This window comes from Dipodomys merriami, unplaced genomic scaffold (genome assembly GCF_024711535.1).
Source record: "Dipodomys merriami isolate MVZ:Mamm:240054 unplaced genomic scaffold, mDipMer1.0.p SCAF_2, whole genome shotgun sequence".
Classification (NCBI taxonomy): domain Eukaryota; kingdom Metazoa; phylum Chordata; class Mammalia; order Rodentia; family Heteromyidae; genus Dipodomys; species Dipodomys merriami.
The window spans coordinates 52,004,476-52,021,800 of record NW_027203381.1 but is presented as its reverse complement, the minus strand read 5'-3'; the positions used below and the strand labels follow the sequence as shown (position 1 = coordinate 52,021,800).

The window sequence follows — 17,325 nt, the reverse complement described above, 5'->3', positions numbered from 1 at the left end:
TGTGTGTGTATTCAGCAGTAAATAACAATTCAATATGAATGAGGGAAGAAAGCATAACGGGAGATTTGTTCCAGATATAGTACAGGAAGCTTCGAATGTGGTTAGTTGAGACCAGCTAACTGGGCAATCTCCATGATGAAAAAGCATTATTTCATGGGTCCGGGGTGTCTGTGGTACTCTGTTGGTTCTCTAGGGCCTAGAAGTTCCAGACACACTTTGCTACGCATTTGTCAAGAGCAAGAATAAGCACAAGAACGAAGGGATTTCTCCCGGCCTCCCCCCCACCTCAAACCCCCCTCCCCACCCTCCCACCCCAGGCCTGGCCAAAACCGCAGCGCCGAGACCGTCCCTCGCAGTCTGCGCCTGCGCGTCGTCGTCTAGCCGTACTTCCGGCAGGCTGCGCAGCGGAAGTTTGAGCGCTCCGGCTCCCCGTAGACGCTCAGCCGTGCGGCGTCCCGGCGTCCTCCGCGGGGTTCCCACGCCGACGCGGCCGAGCTCTCTCCTGGATCCCGAACACAGCGGCTTCGCCCTCCGCGTCCGGGCCGGCGCCGGCGATGGCGGCTCAGAAGATCAACGAGGGGCTGGAGCACATAGCCAAAGCAGAGAAGTAGTGAGTGAGCGCGGTCGCGGGGGGTGTGCGTGTGCGGGCGCCCCGGCCCCGTCAGTCCCGGCGGGGCGCGGCCGCGGCGTGGCTTGGAGGTGGCGGGGTCCCGGCTGCGGGCGGCGCGGGAGCCGGGCTCGGCCGCGGGGCTCCTCCCGCGTGTCCTCCGTCTCCAGGTCTCGCGGAGCGGGGCCGGCCTGCGCATGGCGGGGAGGCGGTCGCATCCCGGCCTCCCCCAGGGCCGCCCCACCTCCCCGGGGCCGGGGGTTCTGCCGGCCCGAAGCGTCCCTGCCGGGGAAGCCCTCCTCCTCGACTGCCGTCGCCGAGAAGCCCCCATGTGGACTGCGGGTTCACCTGGAACATTCCCTGGCGCACCCTCGCCACCTTCCCTGGCGCCTCGCTGTGCGGCCTGCCTGCCGCCCTCTGGATGAGTGCGCGGGGCGCTCCCCGCATGGCTGCCGGGCCGCGTGCCAGGGCGCCGCAGCCTCTGGCTGCAGGAGGTTGACCCCAGACCCTCACTTACCCGTGGCAACAAACCCCCGGCACGTCGCAGAAAGTATCCGCTTGTCCTTGGCCGATGCGGAGAGGAAGGAGTTAAAGACTCTCCCAGAGGAAATTGAGGGCGGTGCCTAGGGTGCATGCAATTTTAAGGATTTTAGATTTTTTTTTTTAACTAATGAAATTGTTGGTAACTTTGAAAAAAAAAAGGCTTGCAAATCTAATTCTTGTTACAGTGTATACATAAAAGAAAATGTCACCAGAGCTAGATTCTCTGGACAGTCCCATGCACCCGTCGCAAAATGAAGGGTGTACTTCTGAGGCGCGTAGGGGAAAATCCTCATTTTCCAGCCAGGTTGCTCCCCTGATTCGTGTGCAGCTTAAGATGGTGTACAGCAATTCCTATGGACACCAAAGGTTTTTGTAGAGTGTATGTGCGTGTGTGTTGATACCATGGCTTGGTACTTCCTTTTCTTTTTTTTTTGGTTGCTCATGACTCCTGCTCCACTCCTTGAGCCTATGCCTTTAGTCTGGCATTTTGCTGGTTAATTGGAGATGGAGTCTCATGGGCTTTTCTGCCCCAGCTGGCTCTCAACTGTTAATCTGTTAATTTCAGCCTCCTGAGTAGCTAAGATGAACAGGTGGGAGCTACTGGTGCCCAACACATCAAAGCGTGACAGCCACTGAATTAGTTTTTAAAACAGTGTATTGCAAACAAGGTGAATAAAGACTGAACACTATCCTTGGCCTCTAAAGTCAGTAAAGATCCTGGAGGACAGTTTCTCTTTGTTTCCATTGCATGGTTCCCTTTCTAATACAGTTATTCTTTCTGTTGTTCCCTAGTGGCTGATTCTCGGCCTTTTACTTTTGTCAGCCCTTCTACTCACTCTTCAGACTCCCTAGGGGATTCTCCCTGTGCCCTTGGTGTGCTGTATGCTGGTGACTCCTCAGCTTCTCTGAACTCCATACCATAGCCTCTGAGCTACTGAGGACGTGGCTTCCAGGTTCTTGGGCATGAGTGTTCCTTTCAGTTTATCAGAGCATGGATCACTGTGCCCAACCCCTAACATTGCTGGTTCTGTAGGCCTGGGGTGGGGTCAGCAATTTACATTTTGAGAAGTTTCCAGGTAATACTGATGCTGCTGGTCTGAGTACCATGTATTGACAATCTCTGCTCTGTTTGGATGTTACAGAGTCATTTCAAAAGGGGGAACATTATGCTTTACAATGAGGGAATGAGGATGTGTTTATTCAGAAAGAGTCTAGATGGAGGAAGGCAGGGTGGGTATTTGCACCTGATGGCTTTTCTTTTTCTAAAAATATCTTAATGACCTACATGGTCACTACAAGCAGGGTTCTAACTTAAAACTGAAGTTGAAATGTGCTTTTCTTGCATTCTAGCTTGAAGACTGGATTTTTGAAATGGAAACCAGACTATGATAGTGCTGCATCTGAATATGGAAAAGCAGGTATTTGTGGCTGAAGTGATGTTACTAGAGTACTTTAAAATAATCTTAAGAGTAATATCTCAATGCTGCTTGTAGGACTGTAATAGTTTTGTTGTTTTTAAGGCAGAACAACCGTGCAGAGTCTTGCATTTTTCCCCCTACCTTATTCTATTCAGATGTTTTGACTGAGCCAGAGATTCTGGTTCCTCTTTTCACAGAGATGAGTAGTGGTAATGGTAGACAGTTCCAGGTTTTTGCATTGTTACACTGCTTTGCATTTGTCTATAGTACTGTGTTCAAGTCTTGCCATATTCTTCTACACTCATTATTGAATAAGGAGTTTTTAAGTTTTTGGTTTTTTTTTTTTTAAACTTCGCTTCATTGTAAGCAAGCAAATCTATAAATTGTATTTTGGCCTACTATGGTTTTATATGAGCTTAACTTTGAGCTACCTTGCTAAGTGTTCATGAAGTATAAAGCAGTACGTATATTTAACATCTGTCTCTGTCTGTCTATACATGAGCTAGTAAAGGGAATTTATTAAAAACTTAGCATTTTCATTTTAGAAAGATATGATAGCTACCAGCAGGTAGATCTGTTAGCATTTGGGATGTAAACTACTACAATTTCAAGTCCCTCAAGAATATTTTCAGCTGTTGTAGTGATGGTCCTGACTAAGATTGTAAACTTAGAATAGTGATCATCTTGGGCAAGTACTTTCAGTCAAACTTGTTTTAGAAAAGAGAAATCAGGGACATTGAAACTAACCGAGGGCACTAATTAGGGCTATTCCTCTTCGTTTTGTTCTGATGAGAACCCCTTTAAAACAGCTGACAGTATTTTAGCTCTTCTAGCAATACAGGTAACAGTATGGAAGCAGTGTTTGTGTGTATTTGTGTTTGTATGTAAGATGCATGTTAGACATTTGGTTTCTCAGTATTTAATGAGCTATAAGGATTTAATCATTAAATATGAATCCTGGAAACTGAGGAGCTGCCATTTGCCATAGAGAATCTCGTGTTTGGGCGTATCTGAGAGTGTTGCTGTTAGCAGGATTTTTTTTTTTTTTTTATGGTGTACAGAGGGGTTACAGTTACATGAGTAAGGTAATGAATACATTTCTTATCAAACCCCCTCCTTTGTTACCCCCTCCTTTGTTTTTCGGTGGATGTAGCACTAATATGTTGCTACTAGTGACAATTTTAAAAACTTTTGAAAATATTCTTTTAAAGTATTGATAGAGATTATGAGGACATTCTTCTAAGGAGAGAGAATTAATTGTATTTTATAGTTTTAGGAAACTTCCTACTTGAAATTAGTATACTTTGTAATAGTTTGTATAGTATGCCGATTTTGAGGATGATTCATTTCAACATTTTTAATGATGGAAATAGAAAGTCTATTTTTTTTTTTTCTGTTTCAGCTGTTGCTTTTAAAAATGCCAAACAATTTGAGCAAGCAAAAGATGCCTGCCTCCGGGAAGCTGTTGCCCATGAAAACAATAGGGCGTATCTTTTTCACCCTTTAAAAAGGAATTAAATAATTAGGTGATTTTAACAGCAACTTTTTCCTGTTTTACTACATTTGAAATAAAATAGTTTAAATTAGAATATGATTAGAAAAATTGTTTATTTTTAAACTGAGGGAGCATTTATAGTGTGATCATATGTCTACATCAGCTCTTAGAGCTGTGTTTGAGAGTTTATTTTCTGGTTATTTGCTGGAGAGGAAGGAGGGATATTTTTAGACATCTGCTAAAGAATAAAACGAGACACAGATATTGAAAATGCATAAGTTGGAATGTAAAAATTTTAACAGTACAGTCTTTCTGAAATATTTGAAACACAATGGGTATTTTAAAATGTAACAATTATGCATTTTAGGCAGACTCTTCAGATTAATGTCTCATAGGAATAACTAAAGATCTATGCAGTTTTTTTGTGAGATAAGCAATGATGAGAGATCTGCAGAAACAGAATAATTTCTGTACTGGTTTGGAGTCATCTTTTGAAACTGACAACTAGTGATGTAGTTAACTGTCTTGTAAAAGTAGATCTCTAGAAGCCACTGATTTCCTCTTTTTCCTTAATTTTGACATCATTATATCCATTCAGTCTTTTCCATGCTGCCAAGTAAGTAATATTATCCATGTTTTTACAAATTATTTTTTAATCAGCTAGTAAATTTTCCCCACACATTTGTAAGTAGCGAATTACTATATATTTAAATAAAATAGTTACTTCCATTTGCTTAAGTTTTCAACTGAATTTTTAAAACTAAGTAATTTCATATTATAAGTTATTGGAATTAGATTCAGCATAACGTTTCAGGACTTTTGTATTCAGTAGCCTATGAAACACACACTTGAGTTAGAATCTCTCTTTACCTGTCCTTGTAGTTAACAAGTACTTGTGAAAGTTGCTTCTACTAAGAGTATTTGTTTTAGAATTTAGGCTTAGGTTTGTCAGGTTAGATTACCCCATAATCAAAGCCTTGTGACAGAAGCCTAAAGTATCAGACTGTGCCCAAGCCAGCATTCACTTTCCCCACTGGCAGGGCCTTCACCAGGAAACCTCTCCTCCCCTAATTTCATGAAGATCTCATCAGAGAAATTATATTCTCTTTTTAGGGCTTATGAGCAAGCTGGCATGATGTTGAAGGTTAGTAATATTTTGTCAGTACTGTAAGTAAAATGAATTAACAAGGTGTTGAGGTAGAATTTATGTTGAGATGGAAAAGTTTACTTGCTGTGTAAAGACATAGATGGTAAATTAAGAATTCCTGTCCAGGGTAACATCAAAGTTTACATTTTGTGTATCTAAAGGAAGGAATTGTAAGTGTTGAAAGTGAAATGTAAGCAGAAATATATTGGTTGGAACTTGGAAAAACAGGGTTGAAAGCTTTGTAATAGGACAGATATTAATGACGAAACGAAAAATGCTACAAAGGAGGTTTCCCTATATTTAAGACTTTAAGGACTTGTAAATGTAAAAATGGACAAAAATGTTTAGAAATTTTCATGGGTTTTAGAAAGAAAATACTTATTCTGCTTAAATAAATACCATTTTGTCTTAGTTATTGCTGTTTTACCTGATTGTTTTCAAATGACAACGTTGACCACCAGTGGGCCACAGTTCTTAAAAACACATTAGAAAAAAAATGCACATTAGAAATTAACACCCATCTTATGGTAAGATAGCACATACTAGTACTGTGTGTTTCTCAAAGTATGTCTGATGGTAATTAAGTTGAAATATTTTCCATTTTTATGTTTTCTACCTTTATAAAAAGTTATTTTGAATTATTTTTAGTTCTTAAAGCTTTTTTAAAACTCAATAAACTTTGTTTTGTATGACTTTTAGAATATTAACTTGCCAATTTTGTTTTCAATGAATTCATGCTTCTGGTAGAATATTTAGAAAGCTGGAAAGATTAAGGAATATTAGTACTGTAATTAACAAGTTTAGTTTAAGTATTTTCTTAGCCTCTGACACAGAAATTTTGGTTCTGCACATCTGGCATAAAGAAATAGAGTGATAACAAGTAGTTGTAAGCATAGTTATTGAGAAATGTTAATTGTCTAGATGTTTTCAAAAGAGAAATACGTAAATAAGAGTGCTTCCAACTGCTCTGCCATTGAAATGCACCTTCCCCAAAGATCATGCAGCTAAGTTGTTGGCTGATGCAACACCCAATAACAGTCCCTTAGAAACTACAATTTCTTGTTAGCCAAGAGGCCAGGGTTGTGTTCTCCTTCCTGTTTCCCCTGAGAAGTGGGAAGTTCTCAAATGTACCTTGTGCCTTCTATTAGCATATCCTATCTGAATATAGCAATCTAGCACATCATAATTCTTGTAGCCTCAGTTTATCCCTAGTAGCTGTACTTAAGCTTTGAATCTTACTTAAAAGTTATTATTAAGCATCATTTCTTTTGTTCAAATGTCTTTGAAGTTAAGAAAGGTAGTACTTTAGGGAAAGACAATGGCTAGGAAACAGATGAAACGAATTGCTTTCTGGCATGCTTATTAGATAGTTATACCTTAGAATAATGTTGTAGGAGTCTTGAGCTCCAGACAGAATAGTTTATGTAAAGTAGAAGAAAAATAAGCTAGCTTTCTTTTTTCTTTTTTCTTTTTTTTTTTTTTTTTTGGTCATGGGGCTTAACTCTGGGCCTGGGCGCTGTCCCTGAGCTCTACAGCTCAAGGTGAGCGCTCTACCACTTGAGCTGCAGTGCCACTCCTGGTTTTCTAGTGGTTTATTGTAGATAAGAGTCTCATGGAGTTTCCTGCCTGGGGTGGCTTTGAACCCTGATCCTCAGAACTCAGTCTCCTGAATAGCCAGGATTACAGGCATGAGCTACCAGCACCTGGCTTAGGCTACAGGTTTGGTGTAGACCTCTATATAGAAGGGACTTGGTGTTTATGTTTAAAAAATGTAAATACAAAATAGCAAGAAGAAAGTTATTTGACTTCTCTAACTTATATAGCTTCATTGAAAGTCTGTAGTAACCATTAGCTAGATATAGATATTTATGATACATTTCTGATTGGTTACATGTAGCTTCAGTTGGAACATCACCATTTGAACCATTTTAAGTACATTTGTTGTATAATGTTTTCAAGTCATTTGCTCATGAATTAGGGGTAGAATAATTGAATTTCCAGTCATTAACTCTGCTTGTTTAACTGGGTACATTTTCTGCCCTATGCTGTATGTTTTGCCTAAAGGAGATGCAGAAACTTCCCGAGGCTGTTCAGCTGATTGAGAAAGCCAGCATGATGTACTTGGAGAACGGTACTCCCGATACAGCAGCCATGGCATTGGAACGAGCTGGAAAGTGAGTGTGCACACCTGCTTACAGTTGGAAGCATTGGTTCTGCAGAGATGTTGTCTTTAGTTTGCTTTTATAAAGTCCTCTGCAAAACAGATTTTTCTGCTTCTCATATAAGTGAAATTCTCTCATCTAATTCAGGCTTGTAGAAAATATTGATCCAGAAAAGGCTGTACAGTTGTATCAACAGACAGCTAATGTCTTTGAAGTAAGTTTGAACTTTTTCTCTTCACTTAAAATGTTAAGATTAATAGCATATATGTAAACAAAAATGAGATGGCTGCTTTTTTTTTTCTTCTTTAACAGTACTGGGATTTGGAATTTGAACTCGGGACTTTTGCTTGCTGAGCAGGATCTCTTATCACCAAGCCATATCTCCAGCCCTATTTTCTGCTAGTTGCTTTTGAGAGACAGTCTTACTCCCTTCCCAGACCTATACCCGGGCTCTGTCTGCATATTAGGCTTTTCATTATAACTAGGATAATGGGTATACCACTGTGTCTAGCGCTCTAATGAAAAAGGAGTCTTTCAAACTTTTTCTGCAATTGTGATCCTCCTATTCTTAGCCTCCAAAGTAGTTACAATTATAGGTAAGAGCAACTAGTACCTAGCCAGTGACTGCTTTTAAGGCTTGTCTTCTCTGTTAGAGATTAAGTCGTGAATAGACTAGCAAAGTTTGGCACCTCATAGTCACTTCTATTACTTTATAAATTTATTGCTGAAAGGTAAGTTTTCCAGATTAATGCAGCCACCATTCCTTCTTGATTCCTTCAGAATGAGGAACGCCTCCGGCAGGCAGTTGAACTACTGGGCAAAGCCTCAAGACTACTTGTACGTGGACGCAGGTGTGCGCTTTCAAACTATATGTATGCCTCGTGTATGCATACACGCACATACACACACACACACACGCGCGCGCGCGCGCCATTATTGGGGCTTGAATTCAAAGCCCTAAGTACTGTCCTTTAGCTTTCTTGCTCTTGGCTGGTGCTCTACCATTTGAGCAACATTTTTACGTTCAGCTTTTTGGTGGCTAGAGTCTCAGACTTTTCTACCCAGGCTGACTGAACCGTACTCCTCAGATCTCAGCCTCCTCAGTACCTAGGATTACAGGTGCAAGCCACTGACACCTGGCTTCTAAGTGTATTATAAGTCTACATTTTGGACTGGTAAATAGTTTTAGGTATAGCTGTTCATCTTTAAATATAAGCTATAGGCATACAAGGATACCCTTTATATCCTGTAGAAAAATTGACATCTAGTGAGGAGACATACTGAATTAAATATTTAAAGATGCACTGTTTTTCTTCTGTATAATGCCAGAATTAGCTCTTTTTTTTTTTTGTCCCTGAGCTCTTTTGCTTGAGTCTAGGGCATTACCACTTTGTGTCACTGTGCCACTTGGTTTTCTAGTGGAGATAAGAGTCTCAAAGGCTCTCCTGTCTGAGCTGACTTTGAATGGTGATCCTCAGATCTCAGCCTCCTGAGTAGCTAGGATTACAGGTGTGAATGGCGTTCAGCAGCATCTCACTTTTATTGGCAAGTATGATTCAGCAGCATGAAAGAGATCTGTTATTTGGTTAGTTTTTTTGTTGCTGTTCTGCTAGTCCTGTGGCTTGAATTCAGGGCCTAGGTACTGTCCCTGAGCTTTTTGCTCAAGGCTAGCACTCTACTACTTGAACCACAGCTCCACCTCCAGCTTTTTGGTCATTAATTGGAGATAAGATTCTCATGGACTTTCCTGCTTAGGCTGGCTTCAGAAAACAGTAATCCTTAAATCTCAGCCTCCTAAGTGGCGTTACACATTACCCCAGAATCTTAGGATTAGATAACTTTGCCTATAAAGGTACATTCTTCGGGGAAAATGGTCTAGCCATCCCTTTGCTTTCTCTTTCTCGAGCCCACCATCAAGTGGAGAATAGGTGAGAGTGGTTAGAAGAGATGAGTGTTGAAGATCAAAGGTTCAGGTGGGCTGGCTTGGTTGACTGGGGCCTGCTGAGGCAGCACTGGGGCCTGGGAAGGCAGCAGACATAAAAGAGGGAGAGAGTAGCCTTGGGGAGCCTGGAAGCCCTTTCCATGGGAAGGGAAGAAGTCTGAGTGATGAAATGGAGGCTAGTTTCTGGTGCATTTCACTGAGGGGTTTATTGAATTTGTTAGAAACTCATTACTTGTCATTTGCACCAACACTTACATTCCTTTGTTCATAAGTCAACTTGAAGCCTGATGGACTTTTTGTGTGTGGGGGGGGGGGGGGGCAGTTGTGGGACTTCAGCTTTCTGAGCTCTTCAGCTCAAGGTGAGCACTCTTTCACTTGAGCCACAGCACCACTTCTGGTTTTCTGGTTAATTGGAGATACGAGTCACACAGACTTTCCGCCCGGGCTGGCTTTGAACTGCAATCCTTAGATCTCAGCCTCCTGAGTAGGTAGGATTGTAGGCATGAGCCTGGCAGGAGATTGACATTTAGGAGACAGTCCAGAAAGCCAGATGAACAGAGCTGATGGGGACATGGTTATGGGGTAGTTAAGAATACCTACCTACCTGTCTGTTTCTCCAGAGTCTATCACATGCACTACAAAGATAACATATACTATGAAGGGATCACTGCCTGCCTTGTCTTACATTTCTTTGTTTGGTTTTGTTTTCAGATTTGATGAAGCTGCTGTCTCCATTCAGAAGGAAAAGAATATTTATAAAGAAATTGAAAATTATCCAACTTGTTACAAGGTATTTGTTGAAAATGCCCACTTTTGCCAGGCGCTGGTGGCTTACGCCTGTAATCCTGGCTACTCAGGAGGCTGAGATCTGAGAATCATGGTTCAAAGCCAGCCCTGGCAAGGAAAGTCCGTGAAACTCTTATCTCCAATAAACCACTAGAAAACCGGAAGTGGCGCTGTGGCTCAAGGGGTAGAGTGCTCGCCTTGAGCTGAAGAGCTGAGGGACAGCACCCAAGCCCAGAGTTCAAGCCCAATGACTGACCAAAAAAAAAAAAAAAGAAAATGCCCACTTTTGGCTTTACATTCGATAACTCTTCACATTAGAATATATAAATAATGCAGGGATACGGTGGGTATTTGTATATTTCTGTGAAATGACACTATTTCTGCCTGTGAATGAGAAAGCCATTATAACCTGTTTCTTGTGGATTGCAACTAAAACTAGAAACTAGAAAGCAGCTATCTACAACTCCTGAGAAACAAAGAAAGGCAGATAAACTATGGAGGGAAATAAGCAGGTGGAAAAATGAGTTTCCCACTTCCTCTTACAGCATTGCCCTGAGAGCATTCACAGTGCTAGGCAGCAGAGGCCCAAGCAATAAAAATGCAAAAGAAATCCCATCATTGATATAAACAGAGAAGGCCAAGTTGTTTTTCTCCATCAGCTTGCTCCAAGGTCAAGCTACAACTGTCATAATGGCTCAGGCCCATCAAAAATAGAGGAACCCCACTTTCTGGCCAGAGGAACTGGGAAAAGGAGCCATCAGAGCATAAAGAAAATCCCAATAAGGAGAAAATAGGAAAGGGAGTCACCTAAGGATGTATGTGGCCCCCCACAGATCTTGGCTATATACATAGGTATGACAGACCCATAGCAGACTCCTGTACAGTGCTGAGAGAAGGGAAATAAAGCATAAACCACTGAGCCTTACAGGACCAAAAACAAGGCATGGTTCACAGTTTGACATAACTGAGATGACTGACTGGCTGTTAAAAGCATTTGATACCCAGAGAATTACAGCAACATCACCATAGCATAATATCCACAGACATCAGGGACACAGTGCATAATTACTCAACACCTAAACCCGGAACTGGCCTAGGTTCAGGAGAAAAGACAACTGATGTCAATCAAGTCCTCTTTGTTTTTTTTTTTAAATGGAAAAAGTTATTTTTAGGACTAAATATAGTATCTGAAATAAATGACTAGATGAGTGTAATTATAATGGTATGGTTTTATAATGGAAATAACAAAAGATAGTAAACTTGAAGACAGAGCAGTTAAAAAAATAGAAATGAAGATTTAGCCAGGCCTTGGTGGTTCACACTGTAATCCTTTCTACTTAAAAGGCTTAGCTCTCAGGGTCTCAGTTCAAAGCCGGCCTAGCCAGAAAGTCTTACCTCCAATTAACCACAAAAAAGGCAGAAATGGAGCTGTGACTCAAGTAGTAGAGCACTAGCCTTAAGCAAAAAACCTCAGGGACAGTGCCCCAGGACCAGCACCAAAAAAAAGAAAATTCTTTTTGAATACTTCTTTTAGATTCAAAACTCTGCAGAAAACAGATGAAGATACAGCTTGATACCAGCAAGGGTTTATTCAGAGGAGCCTGTGGAGGGGAGCTTCCAGCCAAAGCTAGAGTCCTGTGTCACTTACAGACTCGGGTTGTTTCTAGTGTGCTCATGGGAAGTACTAGTATGGTTTGGTCCCATATGAGGATTGACAGAAAAGCAGAGACAGATAACATGCCAAATGAGCCACAGCTGGCAAAGGGGAAAGGGTAAGGTGTTGCATTTGTTAATTAAGACATAGGTTTGGAACCTGACAACTTTATGGGCTGGGCATGGTGGTGCACACCTATCATCATAGAGATGGAGACAGGAGAATCTTTAGTTCAAAGTCAGCTTGGGCTACGTGCTAGAGACCTGGTATCAAAAAAATAATAATTTGGAATTGCTTTGCTAATAAAATTCGTCATTTTCTTGATCCCATAACTTTTGGCATTGTTGACATATACGTATTATTATTGCTGATGTTGCCTAAAGTTTTCATTTGTACTTTCTCCTTAAATATTTTTTCAAGAATTCCTAAGTATAGTTTTACACTTATGAGCCCATCCCAGCCCCAGCCCCTTTTGATTCTCTTTTTCAAGACTAAGTCAGTATAAAGTTTTGAAAAATTCAGGGATTGTGTTCTGGGGATTTGTCAAAAATATGGTCCGCAAGCCAATACCACCTGAGAAGGGTTAGGGCTGGAGAGTTAACAGGCTTGCCTGGGACTGCTCCTGAATTGGGCATTATCCTACCCAAATGTGCAAATGTAGTTTGTGCCATTTGTGTAGTTTGTGTTAGGATTTGAGACACATTTGTGTCCTGTAGACATTATCAGAAATTACAGATCTTTCAGAATACAAACCAATATTCTGAAGGTTAAGTTTCAGTGTTTTAAAGACTGACAGGGAGTTGGCTTTATGAAATAAGAATAAATTGGAATCTTAATTTTTTGTTTTAGAAAACAATCGCTCAAGTCTTAGTTCATTTGCACAGAAATGATTATGTGGCTGCAGAAAGGTGTGTCAGAGAGAGCTACAGGTAAGACCTTGACTTGGAGGTCCAAATTGCACTGGGGGGCATTTGTCAGAATTGCTTCTAATTGTTTCTGGCTCTGAAGCTTCTTTGTAAATCTCCTAGGGCTAGGCGTAAACTACCATTGCAAGATGGATAATTGTTTGGAAGAGGGGCTTGTTTTGTACGTTGCAACACCCCTGGCCTCTGTCCACTGCATGCCAATGGCCCTCCCACCCTTTGTAACAGTCTGATGTCCATGACTTTGTCACCTCTGCTGGTGGTAGAGAAGCAGTCTTTTAAGGGAAGGTCAAGTGTGGTTGTGTTTTACTTTAGCATACCAGGGTTCAATGGCAGTGAAGACTGTACTGCACTGGAACAGCTCCTCGAAGGGTATGATCAGCAAGACCAGGATCAAGTGTCAGAGGTCTGCAACTCACCCCTCTTCAAATACATGGACAATGACGTGAGTGGGCCATTTTGGCTAGCTTTCTACTTGAAGGGAAGAGGTAATTTTTTTTTTCCTGAGGGAGGCTTCTGCCTCTAATTTTACCTTTACCTCAAGCTGTACTCATAAAGGGACATATCAACTCCATTTGGGTGATTTGAATGGCAGCCATATTATCGACATTTACTTACTCTTTAACTGTGTTTAACCATGTGCATATTTTTAAACAATTTAGCTCCATTCCCAACTTCCTCTTCCCAGTTGACCTCTGTATGTTTTTTGGTCAGTTGTTTTTAGGCCCCCATCTGGAAGAGACCCAACATTTAGTGGCTTTTTCAGTAAGCCTGTGGGAGCCCTCTGAGGCAGCTAGCAGTGTAATGCACTTGTAAAAGTCAAGTAACGGGCTCTGTCTTCTGCACTGTTGTGAAGAAACTTTCAGTCCCCAAGGAAGAAACAGCCTGCAGAGCACCACACACAGGAGTGGGCATGGCTCTGCAGCATTCCTGCTCACTTCCTCTTTCAGTGTATTTGATTGTATATTAACTTAAGATTCCAGTTGCAGGGTATAATAGTCAACTTTCTTACAGTGACACAGGTAGAGAAACTAGTCTTTTCTCCTTGTTTTCTTCTCTCCTTTCCCCTCCCTCCTCCTCTTTCTCCCCCCCTCCGTGTGTGTGTGTGTGTGTGTGTGTGTGTGTGTGTGTGTGTGTGTGTGTGTGTGTGTGTGTGTGTGTGTGTGTGTGTGTGTGTGTGTGTGTGTGTGTGTGTGTGTGTGTGTGTGTGTGTGTGTGTGTGTGTGTGTGTGTAAATCATTCTTTGTTTTTGAGACCGGTATCTTAGTTTAGCTTAGACTGGCCTCAGACTGTGATCTTCCTGCCTTATCCTTCTGGATACTGAGGTTACAGATATCACTGTCCCTCTCAGCTTTATGTATGATTTTGTAAATTTTTATATATTTTAAAGGCATGCCATTAGCTTACATCCTCACTCAACAGTACTTTATTTTATAGATACTAAAGTATTAACTTGGTATACTCACATTATCTCAAGTTCCCAAATGAGCCACACATTCATATTTCCACAATGTGCACCTGTCATATCATGGCCATGAGACTGTTGGACCTTAGCACATTGCTCAGCATGTTTTTCATGTCACTGGTAGCTAAGACACTGTCCTTTTATGTTAATTGTTGGGGGATATCATGTGACTAGAATGTGTTTTGTCATTTACAGTATGCTAAGCTGGGCTTGAGCTTGGTGGTTCCAGGAGGGGGAATCAAAAAGAAGTCACCAGCAACACCCCAGGCCAAGCCTGATGGTGTCACCAGTGCAGCTGTTGAGGAGGAGGAAGACGAATATTCTGGAGGACTATGCTAGTGCTAGTGCCTAGGAGAAGGGAAAAATCCTGACACACCATTTTCATGGACCTGGGACTTGTGTATGCTTATCTACTTCACTGAGGATGTGATATTGGTAAAGATGGATAATTTTTAGTTAACATTTTTCCTAATCAGCCTACTGCCTGTGAAGCAATTTTTTTGTTCGCAGTATAAGAGCAAGAATTAGCCAAAAATGTGTTCACATTATAATTCAGGTGATTTTAAATTTACAAGCCTAATTCTAGACAATATTCTAAACAAAAAGGGCATAGCCCTTTATGGTTTTTCTAATTTATTGTTAGGCCACTTTCTTTGCATTTTTTAACAGTGCTGCTTTTATTGTTAAAAATAATTATGATTTTTAAAAGTTTTGAAAAGGAAATTTACCTCAATGATATCATCCATTTAAATGACTAAGTCTTTCTCAGAGATAAGATTGAAATAGTAGCTGTTTTGAACTCTTCAGTATTTAGCCCAATGAAACATGCATTTAGGCTGGTATATGTGACTACAAAATTTTGAAGTTGCATTTAAAAATGATACTTAAATGTCTTCAGTGCTCTTGGAAGCATGGGTATTTTTTTCATCTTATATATAGTGAGTTTCTTCAAATCTTCTTGGAGTAATGGTCATTGATAATCAGACCTTTCATATGAATTTCAAAAAAACTATTCTCATCCACTGAGTATATCCATATTTCTTCCTCCAGATAATTTCTGACTCATTTAAAGTTGCAACTAGACCTACTATAATGTAACATGGGAAATACTGTCTTATACCAAAAAATGGGCTGTGAAAGCATTGCTGTTGAAAGGCATGTATTTAAAATACTGAGTTGCCAGTGTTTTTATACTTCATTGTTATTTCCTCATGGTTTAGTTGGAAGCATTCCTTTCCCCTTGTCTTTGTTAGGCCCATTTCATAAGCTAATAGGAAGAGTCTGGAAGCAGCATTCCTCTGTGCCATGCAGGCCAAGCCCGCTCTGTTACTTGTACCCTGCCTGTCTCTTTACAATCATCTTACTGGAATGTGGTATGCTTAGTTTCACTGAACATATCACAGTATTTCTGAAAACACTAAAATGAGCCTCATAGCACTGGTGGTCCCAGCTCTGTGAGCAAGCTTACACAGAAAAGCATCCTCTGCCAGGTGTGCTTGAAGAGCTTACTGTTACTGATTTATTGAGGGTCTGATAGAAAAATATTAACAAATTTTGTGTTTCCGTAGGTTACTTGCATAATGTGCAAGTAGCCAGCTCATTTTCATTGACTATATTAATATTATGAATAATCTGAATAAAGCTGTATTTAGGCATTTTTATTGAAAGAAATAAATGCATAAAAAAATTTCATCAGCCAGAACCTTCTGCACTAGTTAGTCATCTATTTAAACAGATTTGCTAGTATTCAAAGATTTGTTGTTTTTTTTTTTGGGGGGGGTGTCCGGTTGTGGGGCCTGAACTCGGCCTGGGCACTGTCCCTCAGCTCTTCAAGACTAGCACTCTACCACTTGAGCCACAGCGCCACTTCTGGCTTTTTTTCTTATGCTTATGTGGTGCTGAGGAATTGAACCCAGGGCTTCAGGCATGTAAGGCAAGCGCTCTACCACTGAGCCACCTTCCCAGCCCCCTCAAAGATATTTTAAACTGAGTTTATAGACCATGTTATTAATTACAGCCTTGGGAATCTTATGTTTTCCTCTTTTTTACATAGTGGAAACATAAAAAGTGATACAGTTCATCTTGAGCAGAAGACAGCTTGAGTTTTAAACAATACAGCGGGCTTTAGACAACTGCAACCCCGTTCCCTCACCCTTTCAGAGTGGGCAGGACTTGAGTAGATCTTCTATGTTAGAGTTACTCTGTGTGGTTTCTAGTAAAGACTTTGTTTTTCATGCTTCTACATTCTATTTTTCCACTTGATAATCTTTCATCTTGATTCTAGTCAGAAGTGAAAAACTTGTGTTTACAACAAGAAAAGAATTGTTTTCCAGAACTCTTAAAGCCCTTGTGTACCAAAGTGCTAATCTGCATGAATATGCTCAAAATTTAGTATTCAGTGATCTGTTATATAGCAAGTGAAGTCAGTCTGCAAAATACATTTTAATATATTTATTTGTGAGTATACAGAGTATGGAATTCATGTATGGAATCTGCTTTATTTTTTCAGCTTCCTAATGAGTAGAATATTAAATGTTTCGAAAATGCAGATGGTTGCTTCTATGGAAGACAATTATGAAAATAAACCTGAAACAATATGAATATTATTATTTAGTTTTGCTTGTTCATTTATTCAAGGAATTCTGTTAATTATTTGTATAAGAGCAGTATTTTTTCTACTTTACATTAAGATGTTAAAATTTATTCCTAAAACTAAAAAATATTATCACTATCATTAATGAATTTGACTTACTCATATTGAATATCACATCTGTAACTATCCTAAGTAAGTGGTTAAATTCTAGCCAGATAAAGGGGTCAAATTAACCATCTTGTGATAGAATTCAGAGAGATGAGTGGGCCCCACCTAACTGCTGGCAGGATGATTCCATACACCCTCAGGGAGCACACTCAGCCTTTTCCTACGTGGGTTCTTGTGTTCTGTTAATGGACAAAAAAAAAAAAACCATTTAGCTTGCTGTTTAGATTCATAAAGCATTGGACTGCAGCATTAAAAACTCCCTTAGGTCTGTTTCTGTGGTCTGTAACCTTTTAAGGTTTTATGGGTAGATTTGGGTGGACAAGTTCTGCTTCTACTACAGAGGTGAAGTTAATGTTTTTCCTATTGGATTGTCCTGTTGATTTCTGCATCTTTTTATATTTCATGGATTTTAGGCTGCAATT

At 40.6% G+C, this 17,325-nt stretch overlaps 1 protein-coding gene across 2 annotated transcripts; it reads left to right on the top strand.

The window, feature by feature from the left end:
- Positions 1-446: 446 nt before the first annotated feature.
- On the top strand, positions 447-16,748 carry Napg (NSF attachment protein gamma). 2 transcript variants are annotated; one of them, XM_070029633.1, is made up of 12 exons: positions 447-610; positions 2,501-2,568; positions 3,971-4,055; positions 4,662-4,679; positions 5,177-5,207; positions 7,275-7,384; positions 7,520-7,586; positions 8,153-8,223; positions 10,026-10,104; positions 12,604-12,683; positions 12,993-13,122; positions 14,338-16,748. In XM_070029633.1, the coding sequence occupies exons 1-12, from the start codon at positions 555-557 to the stop codon at positions 14,479-14,481; spliced, it is 939 nt and encodes a 312-aa protein (XP_069885734.1). In that variant the 5' UTR covers positions 447-554; the 3' UTR covers positions 14,482-16,748. The 2 variants fall into 2 exon arrangements, with proteins under 2 accessions (XP_069885734.1, XP_069885736.1); XM_070029635.1 differs by lacking the exons at positions 447-610; positions 3,971-4,055; positions 4,662-4,679 and having other exon boundaries at positions 2,502-2,568.
- The last annotated feature ends 577 nt before the right edge of the window (positions 16,749-17,325 follow it).

Excerpts from the sequence above, each read along its gene's own strand:
- Napg (XM_070029633.1), top strand. The coding sequence starts at position 555 with ATGGCGGCTCAGAAGATCAACGAGGGGCTGGAGCACATAGCCAAAGCA. Across the intron at positions 7,587-8,152 it reads AGACAGCTAATGTCTTTGAA|AATGAGGAACGCCTCCGGCA; the intron begins GTAAGTTTGAAC and ends TGATTCCTTCAG. Across the intron at positions 10,105-12,603 it reads ATTATCCAACTTGTTACAAG|AAAACAATCGCTCAAGTCTT; the intron begins GTATTTGTTGAA and ends TTTTTGTTTTAG.